Here is a 16,232-nt window from a genome sequence, read left to right on the forward strand (position 1 = left end):
GGTCACTTGTGGGAATCATTTATAGACCCCTAACAATATTGAGAATCTCCGACACAGTCCACAGGAAAAATAATGGGGTCTTGTAAAAACAAACTGCAATAATCACGGGTGATTTTAATCTTCATCCATGAAGAAGAACAAAGAGCCACAGAACACAGTAACAGGCCCTTCGGCCCACCAAGCCTAACTCCTAATCCTTATTCAGACCCAGTACTTACTGTCCATTCGTGGTTTCTATTCCTCTGTCTCCTGTTCCTGTGTCTATAAAGATGTGTGTTGAACATTGGTAACATGTCTGCTTCCACCACCTCCATTGGCAGTACATTCCACACCCCACCCTCTGTGAAAACCTTCCCCACACGTCTCCCCTAAACTTTGCCCCTCTCACCATCATCCTGTGCCTCTTGTAGTTGACCATCCCACCCTGGGGAAAAGTCTCTGACGATCCACCATGTCGATGCCTCTCATAATTGTGTTCACCTCCATCAGGTCACCCCTCAGCCTCCCTTTTTGTTCTGAAAACAATCCGTGTTTATACAATCTCTCCTCATAACAACCCTCCATGGCCAGGCAACGATCTGGTAAACCTTCTTTACACCCTCTCCGAAGCATCCCCATCCTTCTGGTAGTGAGGTGAACAGAACAGCAAGCAATATTCACATGTGGCCAACTAAAGTTTCATCCAGCTGTAACATAACTTGCTAACTTTTATACTCGATGCCCCAGTCAATGCTGTCTGCCTTCTTCACCACCTCATCCACCTGTGTTACCATTTTAGGGATCTGTAGACTTGTACACACAGATCCCTCTGTAGGTCAATGCTCCTATGGGTTCTTCCATTTACTGTATAAACCGCTCAGATTGTAAAAAGTTGAATAGAAGATTAGTTCACAGAATGTATTCAAGTAATTTCCTGGAGAAGTACGTTCCAGTGTCAATCACAAAACAAGCTGTTTTAGACATGGTGATGTGGAAATGTGTGGCGTTTCCAACAAAAATAGATTCCTTTCATTTGAGAAACAGCAGCAGAAGTGTTCCAGCCATTACTAATTCAAGGATTGTATTAGATTAAGCAAAGATATGGCACCGGGTTTGGCACTGCTGCCTCACAGCGTCAGGGACCCGGATTCATTCCAGTCTTGGACGACTGTCTGTGGAGTTTGCACATTCTCCCCGTGTCTGTGTGGGTTTCCTCCGGCTGCTCCTGTTCCCTCCCACAGTCCAAAAAATGTGCAGGTTGGGTGGATTGGCCATGTTAAATTGCCCATTAGTGTCCAAGATGTGTAGGTTAGGAGGATTAGCAACATATGCGGAGTTACAGGAAACCGGGCAGCTGCAGGTCTATTAGTCTGACAGTGAGAGTATGGAAGATCCTACAATAATTTATAATAAAGGAAGTGAGAACAGAACACTTCGTAATTAATGGCAGGATTTGACAGGACCAACATGGATTTATGAAAGGCTGGCACGGTGACACAGTGGTTAACATTATTGTATCACAGCCACGGGCCCGGGTTCAATTCTAGCCTTGGGTGACTGTGTGGAGTTTCTACATTCTCCCCATGTCAGTGTGTGTTTCCTCTGGGTGCTCCGGTTTCCTCCCATACTCCAAAGATATGCATGGTAGATGGATTCACCATGATAAAATTGTCTTTAGTGTCCCAAGATGTGTAGATTAGGTGGATTAGCCCTTGTAAATTTGTGAGGTTATGGGGAGCGGACCTTGGTAAGATACTCCGTCAGAGTGTCTCGATAGGTGGAATGACGACCTCCTACACGAGGGATTCTGTAGTTGGAATGATTCACTCACTAGAGGTTATTAAAGAAAATTGGAGCACATGGGATTGGGAGCAATATACCAGCATGGATTGGGAACTGGTTAGTGGACAGAAACAAGGAGTTGGAATAAATAGGTTATTTTTGGGTTATGATGTGGAGATGCCGGCGTTGGACTGGGACAAACACAGTAAGAAGTGTCACAACAGCAGGTTAAAGTCCAGCAGGTTTATTTGGTAGCAAGTTAGTGGCGTTTGCTTCCAAATAAACCTGATGGACTTTATCCTGGTGCTGTGAGAGAATTACCTGTTTTTGGATTGACAACCTCGAACTAGTGGAGTACAGCAGCTATTCAGAATCTATATCAATGATATGGATGTGGGGATCAAATGTAATATTTCCAAATTTGCAAATAATAGAAAACCATGTGGAAATCTGAATTGTGAGGAGGATGCAGTGATGTTTGAAGGGGATGTGGAGAGGCTCAGGGAGTGGACAGATGTTTGCCAGCTGGATGACAAGTTGGAAATATGTGAGGTTATCGAATTGTGTAGGAAAAACAGACATTAAGACATCTCCAAATATATTTTGATGTCCTTGTCCATGAGGAACTGTAAGTGAAGATGAGAGCAATTAAAATAACAAATGGTATGTTAGACATTATTCTAAGAGGATTTGAGTTGAGGAAAAAGATGTCTTCCTGTAATTATCTGCAGCCTTGCTGAGACCAACCTGGAGAATTGTGGACAGTTTTGGTCTCCTGACTGAAGCAAAGATGTACTTGGCATGTAAAGAAGGTTCACTAAAATAGGTCCAGGGACAGATGGGTTGTCCTCTGAGGAACAAAAACACTTTATTCTCAGGCCTTTAGAAGAATGACAGCTGAACGTATTCAAACCTACACTATTTTACGGAGTTCAATAGGCCAGATGCAGAAAGGATGTTTCCTCTTGCTGGAGGGTCTGAAACCTGGGACACAATCTGAGAATAAGGGGCAGTTATTTAGGCTGAGATGAGGGGTATTTGATTCCCATTAGAATGCTGGTGAATCAAGGAATGCAGGGATAATGTTGGAAATGGTGTTGAAGCAGAGGATCAGCCATGGTCACATTGAATGATGGAGTGGATTTGAAGGACAGAATGGATGATTCCTGCTCCTGTTTCTTAACATTCTTATTGCAATAGGAATGGAAGGTAAGAGTAAGAAGGTTTTGCTGCAGCTTTACACGTCCTTCATTAGAACACAATTGGAGTAATGTGTATAGTGTTGAGCTATTTACCTAAAGGATAGAATTGTATTTGAACCAGTTCAGAGAAAGTTCACTCGGCTGATTCCTGGGATGGAGAGGTTTATTTTATCAGGAAAATTTCAGCAGATTGGAGCAAAATGTGTGAAAGTTCAGAAGATTAAAAGGTGATTGTATTGAGGAGATGAAACAGGGTAGTTGCTGAGAGGCTGTTTCTTTTTGTCCAGAACAAGGGGACAGATTTTCAAATGTAATTATCAGTCCCTTAAGACTGAGAGGAGGAGAATTTATTTTTTAGATGGTCACTGGTCAGTGGAATTCTGTTCCCTGGAGACTAGTGGAGGCAGAGTCATTGAATATATTCAAGGCTGAGTTAAGAATGATTTTGGATTGAGAAGTGAATCAAGGGTTACAGAGGAGTGAGCGGGAAAATAATTGTGACTACAATTCGATCAGCCTTGATGGAGCTCGAGGGGCTGAATGGCCTTCTGCTGCTCCTAGTTATTTTGTTCTTATCCCAATACGTCCTTCAGACTGCTCTCTGTGACCAGTGATGGATACACAAGCTCTATGTTTTATCCTCACCAGACACTCTCCTGTACCCATTCATTAGGCCTCCCACTCAACCCATCTCACCAGCAGTAATGACCCACTCTGTCCCCAGGCCTTCCTGATCCAGGACTTCATCTTCCATTGGTGTAAGGATGGTAAGATCTGGATGTCTCCACTCTTCTTCACTCATTCCCGGATGGTGTTTGCTCTCTTTCCAAACACACAAATTGTCCCTCACTCATCAAACACATGCTCTAGCCCAGGGTTGTCCAACGTGTGGACCAAGGGGTGAATGTGACCCTCAAAGCCCCTCAATGCGGCCCCCGGAGCGAGTTTCCAGAATCTCAGTCACACAGTTCAGTTTGAATGGAAGAATCTGTATGGAGCTGCTCCAATCACATGCCGTTTCTTTCCCATGTTTGCTGCTGATGGGTTTTTGAGCCAAACTGCAGCAAATGTGGGTGCAGGGTGTGGACGTCACTGGTTAGACCGGCATTCATTGCGCATCACTAATTACCCTCACATCCCCGAGGGGCCTGTACCAGTCGGTAACACGCGCTGGTCTTGCCAGTGACACCCCTATCCATGAACAATTGAACAAAAACATACTTTGAGAGGTGGACAGGTGGTTTTCACCAGTAGACAAACCAGTGATAGCAATTTGTTTCATCATTCTTATACCCCAGGAGGCGGGACAGTAAGTTGCAATGAGGAAATAAGAATGGATATGGATAGGTGAGGAGAGTGGGCCAAAATCAGGCAGATGGACTTTAACGTGGGTAAGTGTGAGGTCGTACATTTCGGTTGGAGAAATGGCAGAGTGACTTATTATCCAAATGGGGAGAGACTTCAGGGTGCTGCAGTGCAGAGGAATGTGGATGTCCTCATTCATGAGTCCCAGTAAACTAGCATGTAACTACAGCAGATAATAAAGGAAGTGAATGTGAATGAAAGGAATAAAATATTAAAGTAAGAAAGTATTGTTGCAGCGATACAAGGTGAGGCCCCACCTGGAGTATTGTGCACAGTTTTGGTTCCCTTATTTGAGGAAAGATGCAGTGGAATTGGAGGCAGTTCAGAGGAGGTTCATTAGATTGATTCCAGAGGTGAGGGGTTTGTCGTATGAAGAGAGATTGAACAGTTTAGGCTCAGACTCTCTGGGATTTAGAAGAATGAGGGGAGATCAGATTGAAATATAGAAGCTGATAAAAGGTATGGATAAAGTAGCTTCCACTGGTGGGACATTCTAGGATGGGAAATCCTCATCTTAGGATAAGGAGCAGCAAATTTCAAACAGAGTTGAGGAGAAACTACTTCTCCCAAAGGGTTCTGAATCTGTGGAATTCACTACCCCAAAGTGCAGTGGGTAAACTTACAAAGGATTTAGACAGATTTTTAATTGGTAATGGGTTGAAGGGTTATGGAGAGATGGCAGGAAAATGGGGATTAGGAGCATATCAGCCATGATCGAATGGCGGAGCAGGCCCGATGGGCTGAATGGCCTAATTCTGTTCCTGTATCTTAGGTACTGGTGAATTAATGAGCTGAAGACTCAGCTCAGCTGTCAATGGTAATAATCACAGTACAGAATAGTCAGAATTATATCCCTATTAATAATGGGCAGTGTTTTTAATAACGCAAATAATGATACTACAAGTCCCATAGCTATCAATATTCGTGTTAGAAACACTGTCCACTGTTAATAGACACATAACCAGCTTGGCAGTAAAATTAAAGACCATGAAATAAAACAGACAATGGCAGCATGGATATGAAGTTATCTGTGAGACAGACAGGAGTGGGTGAACTGTACTCTTTCAGTTAGAGGAAGCTTACAGTGGCTTTTCCCAGCAATCAGTACAGTGTTACTGTGGCTAATTGTCTTTACATATATTAACAAATTAGACTTGGGTGTATCTAAAAATGAGATGTGAACCTGGTGAAGCTCCAGCTCACGGCCACTTGCAGCCCAGAGAGAGGAAGCAGCATATGATAGACCGAGCTCTGGATCAGATCAGAGATCTGCAGTCTTGCCATATCCACTCATAAATAGTGTTAGACATGGAACAAATGTTGGACATGCTGCTAACATTAGGTGACACGGTGGCACAGTGGTCAGCACTGCTGCCTCACAGCGCCAGGGACCAGGGTTCAATTCCGACTTTGGGTGAATGTACGTGTGGAGTTTGCACATTCTCCCCATGTCTGTGTGGGTTTCCTTCGGGTGCTCTGGTTTCCTCCCACAGTCCAAAGATGTGCAGGTTCGGTTGATTGGCTGTGCTAAGTTGTCCCAAGCATTCTCAGGGTGTGTAGGTTAGGGGGATCAGTAGGCCATATATGTGGAGTTTCAGAGACAGGGCCTGGGTAAGATATTCTTTCAAAAAATTGGTGCAGACTCGATGGGCCCAATGGCCTCCTTCTGTACTCTGGGAATTCTATGATTCCAGAAACAAGCCACAAGAATCCCATCGTTACTGATGAGGGAACCCAGAGCATCAGTACAAACAACGAGGCTGAAACATTAGCAGCCACCTTCAGCCAGAAGTGCTGAGTAGAATGATTAATCTCAGCCTCCTCCTGAGGTCCCCAGCATTACAGATATCAATTTGATTCACTGTATGTGAGGTAAAGAAATGACTGAAGGCACTGCGTACTGTAAAATCTGTCAGCCTGGCAGTACCCCAGCAATGGTACTGAAGAATTGTGTTCCATAACTAACCATTCCCCGAGCCAAACTGTTCCAGTACAGTTACAACACTGGATCTACCGGACAATGGGGAAAAAAGCAGGACAAATCCAATCTGGTGAATTACTACTCCATCAGTCTGCTCTTGATCATCAGAAAATGTGGAATCCTTCCAACCCCTCATGATCATCACTGCAGGAGTTCCTCAGGGTGATGTCCGAAGCCCAACCACCTTCAATTGCTTTATCAATGACCTTCCTTCCATTATAAGGTCAGAGTGAGGATGCTCACTAATGATTGTACAATGCTCAGTACTGTTCACAATTCCTCAGATACTGAAGCAGTCCATGTCCATAAACAGCAAGACCTGAACAAAACAGAAAATGCTGGAAAATCCCAGCATCCTGACAGCTTCTGTGGAGAGAGAACAGCGAACCCTTCGAATCTGGACTTTTCATCGGAGCTCGGGGGCTGAAGAACATTCAGGCTTAACCTGATAAATCGCAAGTTTGGCTTCAGTATGTTGTGTGCCAGGAGAGGACCATCTCAAACAGAAGGCAATCTAACCACATTCCCTTTACATTGAATGGCAGCACCATCACTGAATCCTCCACCATCAACATCTGGGTGGTGGGGGGTGCACTGGGACCATTGAACAGACACTGAACTGTAAACACTGTGGCTCCAAGGGTAGATCACAGCCTGGGAATTCAGAGATGAGCAACTCACCTCCTGTCTCCCAAATGCTTGTTCTCCATCAACAAGGCACAAGTCAGCAGTGTGATGGAATCCGCTCGTCTTACTGGAATGAGTGCAGCTTCAGAAATATTCAAGAAGCTCATCCGTGTCAGAGGAGCTGAATGGATCAGCAGGCCATCCACCAAATTAAACATTAACTCTCTCCATCACTGACACACAGTGCCAGCAGTGTGTATCACATACATGGTGGATTGTAGCAACTCACCAAATTTCCTGAGACAGCATGTTCTAAATGTGTACTAATTATCACCGAGATGGACAAGGATATCAGAAGAATGGAACATCAACCAGCTTCAGATTCCTTTCCAAGCCACACACCATGCTGACTTGGAAAGTATTACATTACCATCACTGCTGTGGGATCATAATCCTGGATGTCCTTTCCGAATGGCATTGTACCAGGTGGCTGCAGAATTTAGGAAGATGGCTCACCACCCCCTTCTCAAGGGCAATTGGGAATGGGCTACAAGTGTTGGTATTCCCTGTAACACCATCATCCCATGAAAAAATGAAGACCAGCTCTACCCACTGAAGGATTGAGTAATTGTGCCTGTGTGTAACCCAAACTCAGTTACAGAGGAGAAACACAACAGCTGCAACAGGGCAACTGGGGTGACCATTGAGCAGGCTGGAGGGTTTCTAAAGATAGATCTGATGGAACTATTCAATATACCCAGCGAGGGTTTCAATGTCCTGGTGTTGTGCTGTGTTCTATACAACCTGGAGTTAGAGTGGAGAAGCTTTGAACAAAGTGTGATGCAATACAATGTTGACCAGATGCTTCATGATGAGGAACCCCATGGACCACAGGCCAGGGACATGGGATCTGTGTCAGGGAGGATGGAGATTCAGTAATACAGACATGTTTTCCATGGACCTTAACTCTCACAGCCATTCAGTGTAATAAATCTTCCACCATCTCCAGCACTGTTACTGTTTCTGTGAATGTTTTATAATTTCCCTGGAGCCGTCACTACATGAAACAAAGACATTGAGCTCATTCAGTGCTGTATTTCCCATCTCACATTCCCAGTGAACTGTTAAAGACCCAGTAATATGGTGAAGGATTTATTTAGTGGTGTTCCATCTCTGAATTTACTGAAAATACAAACATAACAAAGTGACCGGTAACAACAAAGTACAACCCTGTGAAACCCAAGGCAGCAACCCCACCATGACAACCACCCCCATCCCTGCACTTTCCACTGAGCTACAGGCAGGATCTTTATCTCTCTCCTCTGGGAATTTCAATGACCGTGGCCTTTGTCCTCAGATTTCCTGAGTCCTGGAAGGATCCAGCCGACTGTGAATCCTCTGCACAGATACTGGAGTTGTCCCTGTCATCATAGCTTCATGAGGTGTTTGTGTTACAGTCGGAGCAGAAGGGGACCCACTGCCCACACCAGGGACATCCTGAGAGGAGCTCCCAAATGCTGCAGGCAGCCGCTCCTCTATCCATTCAGGGCAAACTGGACCCTCCCTGTTCAGCTGGGAAGTCCTGACAGTGACTCCAGGATCATTTTCCCATCCCTCCCACAGCCCATGTTCCACAGAGCTCCTGGAGGTGGTGAGAACATGCAGCTCATGTGTATTTCCTGTGGGTGATATGCTGGATGTGACTTTCCATGAAGGTCACCAATCTCTCTGTGGAGGATGTTATTTGTGTTCATACCTGAGACATGGTAACACTGCTGGTCTGGATTGACTCCTCCATCCTTTGTGCATGGATACACACAGCCTTTGGAAACTCCACCGGATGTTAAAATACCTTACACTGCAGCTCCAGTATCTGCTGCATTGTTAAAGATTCCAGTCACATTTCACCCTCCACAAGCTGGCTCTGCCCTCTCCCCTCAAGAGTGTGAGTGAACTCAGCTATTGCTGCCTCCATCAGCTGCTCGGGTTTGTGTGTGCTGCCCTGTGCTGCCAGATTGTAACCCCTTTGCTACTCGTGTGAGACAGTATCTGCTCTGGCGGATGTTATGGGGAATAATATGACAATCCATCCTCTGACAATCCCTCCTCATCTTCAGAGCTGCACACCCGTCTCCCTCTCACCACAGCTGTTGATCTGTGAGAGAGTGAAGATTGTTAGAGGGTAATGCACATTCCAACATGTCCTGGAGACTGTTCCTAACCCAGAGCTCCATCTGACCAATGGTGAACACACAAGCACCAGGTTTTGGACTCAGCAGCAGAGCCTCTCCTGTGCCCATCACTCACTCACTCACTCTCTCTGGATCCACAACCCATCTCACCATCAGTGATTGCCCACCCAGTCTCCAGGTCTCCCAGCTCCAGCACTTCATCTTCCATTGACATAAGGATGACACAATCCAGACACTCTCACTCTTGGCTCCTTCTCTGACTCTCTGTGCCCTCTTCTACAAGCACATAAATTTCCATTGTTACTCACCCATCAAAGACACACACAAGCCTATGGTGCTGCCAGACTGCCCATCATGGGCCCACCAGGATGGTCACTCAGTGTGGGCAGTGCAGCAGTCATCTCTGACTGACCGGAACCCTTCACAGAGAGGCTGACATGTTCCTGAAGATTGATGCTGCTGTTTGGACATTGCCAGTGTCTGGGTGGAGATGTTCTTTCCACAATTTCTCTTCCATCCTTATTCACATATCAGCCTGTAAGTTTAACGCTCACCTTGTCAGAACATATCAGGTTATTGATCCTTTTGCCTCACTGCAGCCACATGCTGCCTGCTCTGGCCCTCGGCAGTTTCTATCCAGACTTGCTTGTGTTGATGTGACAGGTCTCCTCCTCCAGTCCTGAGGGAACAGAACCTCCCTCCAAACCGATATAGCCTTGAGAATTTCCAGGGAAGTGTCAGTGAATTGGGTTTAATCTGCCTTCTGCCATTTCAGTCCTTTGTTCATTAACCAGGGCTCCCTCACTGCTCCCTTCAGAGCCTTTAAAAGTGCTGCTGGCTGCCTTTAAATCTGGTGCCAGCTTTGCCTGAATGGGATCTTCCCCTGCAGCCAGTGGTTAAGCTCTGGAATGCACAGGGTTTTGGGGGAAGGTGGGGGAATGACACTTAGTGAGTTGCTCATTCGGAGGGTCAGTGCAGACACAATGGGCCGAGTGGCCTCCTGCTCTGTAACAATTCTGTGATTCTGCCTGTGCTGCCTGAGTGGACGGATTCCCCTAACCTGTCAGATATTAATGTGTCCGTTCTGGTTCTGTGTGGAGTTGGTTAGTTCAGTTGGTTTGGTGTCTGGAGTGTGATGTGGAATGATGATAATGTTGAGGGTTTGGTCCTCGTACCGGCTGTGGGGGTTCATGGAGTCCCATCTCCTTCCAGTGCCCCACGTTTACTAAGTTTTATCCCTGAAGCTCCATGTAACAAATTGTCTCTCTCTCTATTGGAGAGAAATATTAATATTTCATTGAGGACTGTGGATACGAACACTGTCCACTCAGGTTCGTTCTTACTCACAACTGAACATCACACCCCAGGCATCTTTCTCCACACCCATTTCAACATCCTGATCTTCACGTGGGGGGGGGCTACTCCTCTTACCGGTCTAAGGCTGGGTCTGTAAAGACAAATGCCTCCTTGTCCGTATATGTTCAGTTCAGACCTCTTACACACTCTCACACTCTTTCATCACAGATGAACATCTACTGCACCTACTGTACTTTGACCCATTCTTTTAAGTTTGGTGATCTATTCCGGGGCTCTGGTCGTTCCAGAGTTTAACCACTGGCTGCAGGGGAAGATCCCATTCAGGCAAAGCTGGCACCAGATTTAAAGGCAGCCAGCAGCACTTTTAAAGGCTCTGAAGGGAGCAGTGAGGGAGCCCTGGTTAATGAACAAAGGCAGAAGGCAGATTAAACCCAATTCACTGACACTTCCCTGGAAATTCTCAAGGCTATATCGGTTTGGAGGGAGGTTCTGTTCCCTCAGGACTGGAGGAGGAGACCTGTCACCCTGAAGCTCCATGTAACAAATTGTCTGTCTCTCTATTGGAGAGAAATATTAATATTTCATTGGGGACTGTGGTTACTAACACTGTCCACAGGGCATATCACCAACTCACAGCTGAAATATCGATCCATTTCCAACCATTATCTTCACAGAATTGTTACGGTTCACAATGAGGCCATTTGGCCCATCGTGTCTGTACTAGCTCACCAAATTAGCATTAGGAATGTGTGTCATTCTCCAGCCTTTTTCTCGTATCCTCGCTCATTGTTTCTATTCAAATAATCATCTAATTCCTTTCTGACTGTTTCGATACAGCCTCCCTCCACCACATTTCCCGGCTGTAATTCCAGACCCGAACCACTGGCAGTGTGAAAAAGGTTTCTCTCTCATCATCTTCAACCCCACCACACACTCCATTCCTGAGCCACTGACCATCCCATGTCCCTCCCTGTGACTCAGGGTAAGGACATGGGAATCCTGAGCTCTTCCCTTTCACCATCATCCTTTTTATCATTTAATCACTCCGACACTTCCATTTTATTCTTTCCTTGTCACCCGCCCATCCCCAGCTCCCTGTCACTTCAAACAATTTAATTCACTGCTACTTCCAAGTTCTAATTGTAACTAATTAAACTGAAACTAAATCTGTTTCTCTCTTCACAGATATTTCCTGACCTGATGAGAGTTTCCAACATATTTATTCATATTTCAGATTTACAGCATTAATATAATTTTGCCTTCTGTATGAACTGAAGTTGTGTTTCTTGAATGTCCCGCACTGTACATTATTATTGTTAATGATCTTATTCTTAAAAACACTGTGGATTTACCCTGATTCCTGTTATTTTTCTCTCTCTGATCTCCAGTCTCTGGGGTAATGCTCTCACTGATTCTTGTGCCGAGGACCTGGCCTCTGCTCTCAGTACAAACCGCTCACTGATAGATCTGAATCTGGGTAACAATAAACTGGGAGATTCAGGAGTGAAACGGCTGTCTGTGGCTCTGAGGAATCCGGACTGTAAAATACAGAAACTGGGGTAAGTAGCAGACTGTGTGAGATTGTGTTTATAATAACTGAATATTCAACAATATAATTTCACCACTGGTATTTGTATAAAAAACACTGCCCATTACTATTGGTGTCAGTTATGAATAAGGAAAATTGCTTTCCCTCTGACTCCTGTTGCTTCTCTCTCTGATCCCTGAGCAATGGGATGTCAGTCCCACAGATCCTTATGTTGACGGAGTGGGGGAATAATGTTATGGTTCACCCTCTGAGGTTCTCTCCTCCTCCTCAGATGTGTACAGCTCTCCCCGGACACAGGCCCTTCGGCCCATCAAGCCTGTGGCAGCGACTCATTCTTATTCAGACCCAGTACTTGTTGCTCATTCACAGTTTCTATTCCTCTGTTCGTCTCCCGTTCATGTTTCTATCGAGATAAACCTTGAACATTGGAAACGTGCCTGCTTCTGTCAACTTCACTGGCTGTGCATTCGAGGCACCCCCCACCCTCTGTGAAAACTTTCCCCACACATCTCCTCTAAACTTTCCCCCTCTTGCCTTCAAACTGTCCCGTCCTGTCGGTGACCTTTCCACCCTGGGGAAAAGACTCCAACTATCAACCATATATCTGCCTCTATCAGGTCACCCCTCAGCCTCTGTCTTTCCAGTGAAAACAATCCGAGTTTATTCAACTTCTCTTCATACCTTAACCAGACCAGGCAACATCCTTGTAAACCTTCTTTGGTTCTGAATATTGTTTGGGGTCTATAAATGATTCCCACAAGTGATCTTTTAACTTTGTTAATTCTTATCTGTACCCAAGCTGATTCTGCATCTTGATCATTGGAACTAAGTTCAACTCTCTCTACTTACATCATCTGTTACTAACAGCGAGACTCCACCACCATGTCCTGTCCTCCATTTACTGTCATCTATTCACTCTCCCCTTCTCCAAAGCATCCACATCCTTCTGGTTATCTGGCGATCAGCACTGCACTCAATATTCCATATTGGGCCTAACTAAAGTTTAATACAGCTGGAACATAACTTGCCAACTTTTATACTCGATGTCCCGGCCAGTGAAGTGAGCATGCTGCATTCCTTGTTGACCAAGTTATCCACCTGTGTTACCACTTTCAGGGATCAGTGGACAAGTACGCACAGATCCCTCTGTATGTCAATGCTCCTGGTGTTTTACTCAGATAGAGAAAGCTGGGGGACAACCATGTGGAGTTCTATCAAATTATAAAACGAAGGGGAAAGGTTTCTTTCTCAGGGTCAATAACCAGTTGTATTGATTTAAGGCATTGAACAGAAGTTCCAGAGGAGAATTGAAGATGACTCAGTGGTTAGCATTGCTGCCTCTCAACATCAGGGACCTTTGTTTAATTCCAGCCTCTGGTGACTCCCTGTGGAGTTTGCACGATCTCCCCATGTGTGCGGGTTTCTGTCAGGTACTCTGGTTTCTCCCACAGTCCAAACTAGTGTAGGTTAGGTGGATCGACCATGCTAAATTATCCCTTAGTGTCCTAAGATGTGTAGTTTTGGTGGATTTGCCATGGTAAATGTCCAGTGATAAGCAGTTGTGTGGGCCTGGTTAAGATGCATCTTCGGAGAGTCAGTGTAGAGTGGATGGGGCGATTGGGCCCCGTCTGCACAGTGGGGATTCTCTGGTTCTGTGGAAATGTTTTTTCACCCAGAGGGTAGCGGGAATCTGGATCTCACTGTCTGAAAGGGTGGTGGAGTCAGGAACACTCTCAACATTTAAGAAGCATTCAGACAAGCAGTTGAAATGCCGCAGGGTACAAGGCTATGGAGCAAGTGCTGGTAATGGATTAGAATAGATTGGTGCTTGATGGCTGACACAGACACGGTGGGCCGAAGGGTCTCTTTCTGTGCTGAAAACCTCTATAAAGGCCCAGGGATTGGAAGTTATGAACCAGAACCTGAATCTTCACTAATCCCTGTTATTTCTCTCTCTCTGATCCCAATGTAATGGAATGTCAATCACATTGATTTTTGTGCCCTGGGTGTGGGGGAATAATGTAACGGTGACCCCATGAGGAACCGTTCACATGTTTACAGGGGGACAGGTGTCACCCAGTCTCACAATCCTTGGTTTATGAGGAAGGGGAAAGAGTGAATGGAGGCAATTGTTAAAACACAGGCCAGAAAATCCAAGGTGTTTTGTGAAGTTAGCCTGGACCTTTGGTTTTATATTTGATTTTGGTATTGATGAGCATGAGGTGTTTCACTCCAGGTATGAATCAAGTGACCCACTAGGATGCTTTTATCAAACACAGTTTATTTAAGAATGCAGTTAGAATATAACAACAAGAATTAGCATAACCTTTACCAATTCTGTTGTGGGCAAGGTTTTAGAAAAAATTATTAGGGATAGGATTTATAGTTATTTGGAGTGTAATGAATTGATTAGAAATAGTCAGCATGGTTTTGTAGCAGGTAGGTCGTGCCTTACTAACCTTATTGAGTTTTTTGAGAAGGTGACCAAAGAGGTGGATGGGGGTAAGGCAGTTGACGTGGTATACATGGATTTTAGTAAGGCGTTCGATAAGGTTCACCATGGTAGGCTTCTGCAGAAAATGCAGATGTATGGGATTGTGGGTAATCTAGGAAGTTGGATCAGGAATTGGCTATCAGATAGGAGACAGAGGGTGGTGGTGGATGGTAAATATTCATCATGGAGTGCAGTTACGAGTGGTGTGCCTCAGGGATCTGTTTTGGGGCCACTGTTGTTTGTAATTTTTATTAATGATCTGGATGAGGGTATAGTTGGGTGGATTAGTAAATTTGCTGATGACACCAAAGTTGGAGGTGTGGTAGATTGTGAGGAAGGGTGTCATAGTCTGCAGGGAGACTTAGATAGGTTGCAGAGCTGGGCCGAGAGGTGGCGGATGGAATTTAATGCGGAGAAGTGTGAGGTAATTCACTTTGGTAGGAGCAACAGATGTGTCGAGTATAGGGCTAACGGGAGGACTTTGAATAGTGTGGATGAACAGAGGGATCTAGGTGTGTGTGTACATAGATCCCTGAAAGTTGGGAATCAAGTAGATAAGGTTGTCAAGAAGGCGTACGGTGTCTTGGCGTTTATTGGTAGGGGGATTGAATTTAGGAGTCGCAGTGTAATGTTGCAACTGTACACTACTCTAGTGCGGCCGCACTTGGAGTACTGTGTGCAGTTCTGGTCCCCGCATTACAAGAAGGATGTGGAGGCGTTGGAGAGGGTGCAGAGGAGGTTTACTAGGATGTTGCCTGGTATGGTGGGGAGGTCCTATGAGGAGAGACTGAGGGATCTAGGGTTGTTTTCGTTGGGAAGAAGGCGGCTAAGAGGGGATCTTATTGAAACATATAAGATGATTAGGGGTTTAGATAGGGTGGATAGTGATAGCCTTTTTCCTCGGATGGAGAAAGCTAGCACGAGGGGGCATGACTTTAAATTAAGGGGGGGTAGCTACAGGACGGATGTCAGGGGTAGGTTCTTTACCCAGCGGGTGGTGAGGGATTGGAATGCCCTGCCTGCTGCAGTTGTAGATGCGTCTAGTTTGGGGGCGTTTAAGAGATCTCTGGATAGGTTTATGGACGAAAAGGGATTGGTATAGGCTAGTGGGTCATTGTTTTTGTAACTGGTCGGCGCAACATCGTGGGCCGAAGGGCCTGTTCTGCGCTGTAATGTTCTATGTTCTATGTTCTAATTGCAAGGCTTAAACATGACCCAGTATAACTCTTAACAGCTAGCTATCTCTGTTGTTCCAATATAAAGCAATACCCACAGACACACACCCTTCTCCAACATTAGTTAGCAGAAAAACAAGTATGCTCACGTGTTACCGATTTCCAGCTTTTTAACACTTCCAGACAGCCAACCGACAATTGGTTTCAGAGAAGGATTTAGCCTCTGAACAGCCCAATCACAGAGAGGTAACCCCAGTCTCTGACAGCTTCCAACACAGCAACACTTCAACAGCAAAAACTCCAACTTCAGAGAGGGAAACAGCACTGCTGTTTGTCTTAACTTCAAGCAGCTTCTGAAAGCAGAATAAAAACTAGAATGTTCTGTGAAAAATAGCTGTCCCTCGGTCACATGACATAACCTGTCAATCACCCACAATCAAGCTCTACTCTGCCATCCCAGGGGAACACTGAAACAACACAACACTGCATTAGTTCAGATTAAAATCAACGTGATGTCAATTATACTGCTTCAGTAACAATAAAGGAAACCGACTACAGATAGCACGGTG

General features: G+C 45.3%; 1 protein-coding gene across 1 annotated transcript in view; it reads left to right on the forward strand.

Annotated features, from left to right (window-relative positions):
• LOC145337700 (NACHT, LRR and PYD domains-containing protein 3-like) overlaps window positions 1–16,232 on the forward strand; it is a 75,293-nt gene that overhangs the window by 46,630 nt on the left and 12,431 nt on the right. The window contains exon 10 of the mRNA XM_080182532.1: window positions 11,834–12,004. Coding sequence (XP_080038658.1) covers window positions 11,834–12,004 — 171 coding nt within the window. The remainder of the gene's footprint in view (window positions 1–11,833; window positions 12,005–16,232) is intronic.

The sequence above is a fragment of the Carcharhinus amblyrhynchos genome, unplaced genomic scaffold, assembly GCF_965287045.1.
Source record: "Carcharhinus amblyrhynchos unplaced genomic scaffold, sCarAmb.v2.hapA scaffold_62, whole genome shotgun sequence".
Classification (NCBI taxonomy): domain Eukaryota; kingdom Metazoa; phylum Chordata; class Chondrichthyes; order Carcharhiniformes; family Carcharhinidae; genus Carcharhinus; species Carcharhinus amblyrhynchos.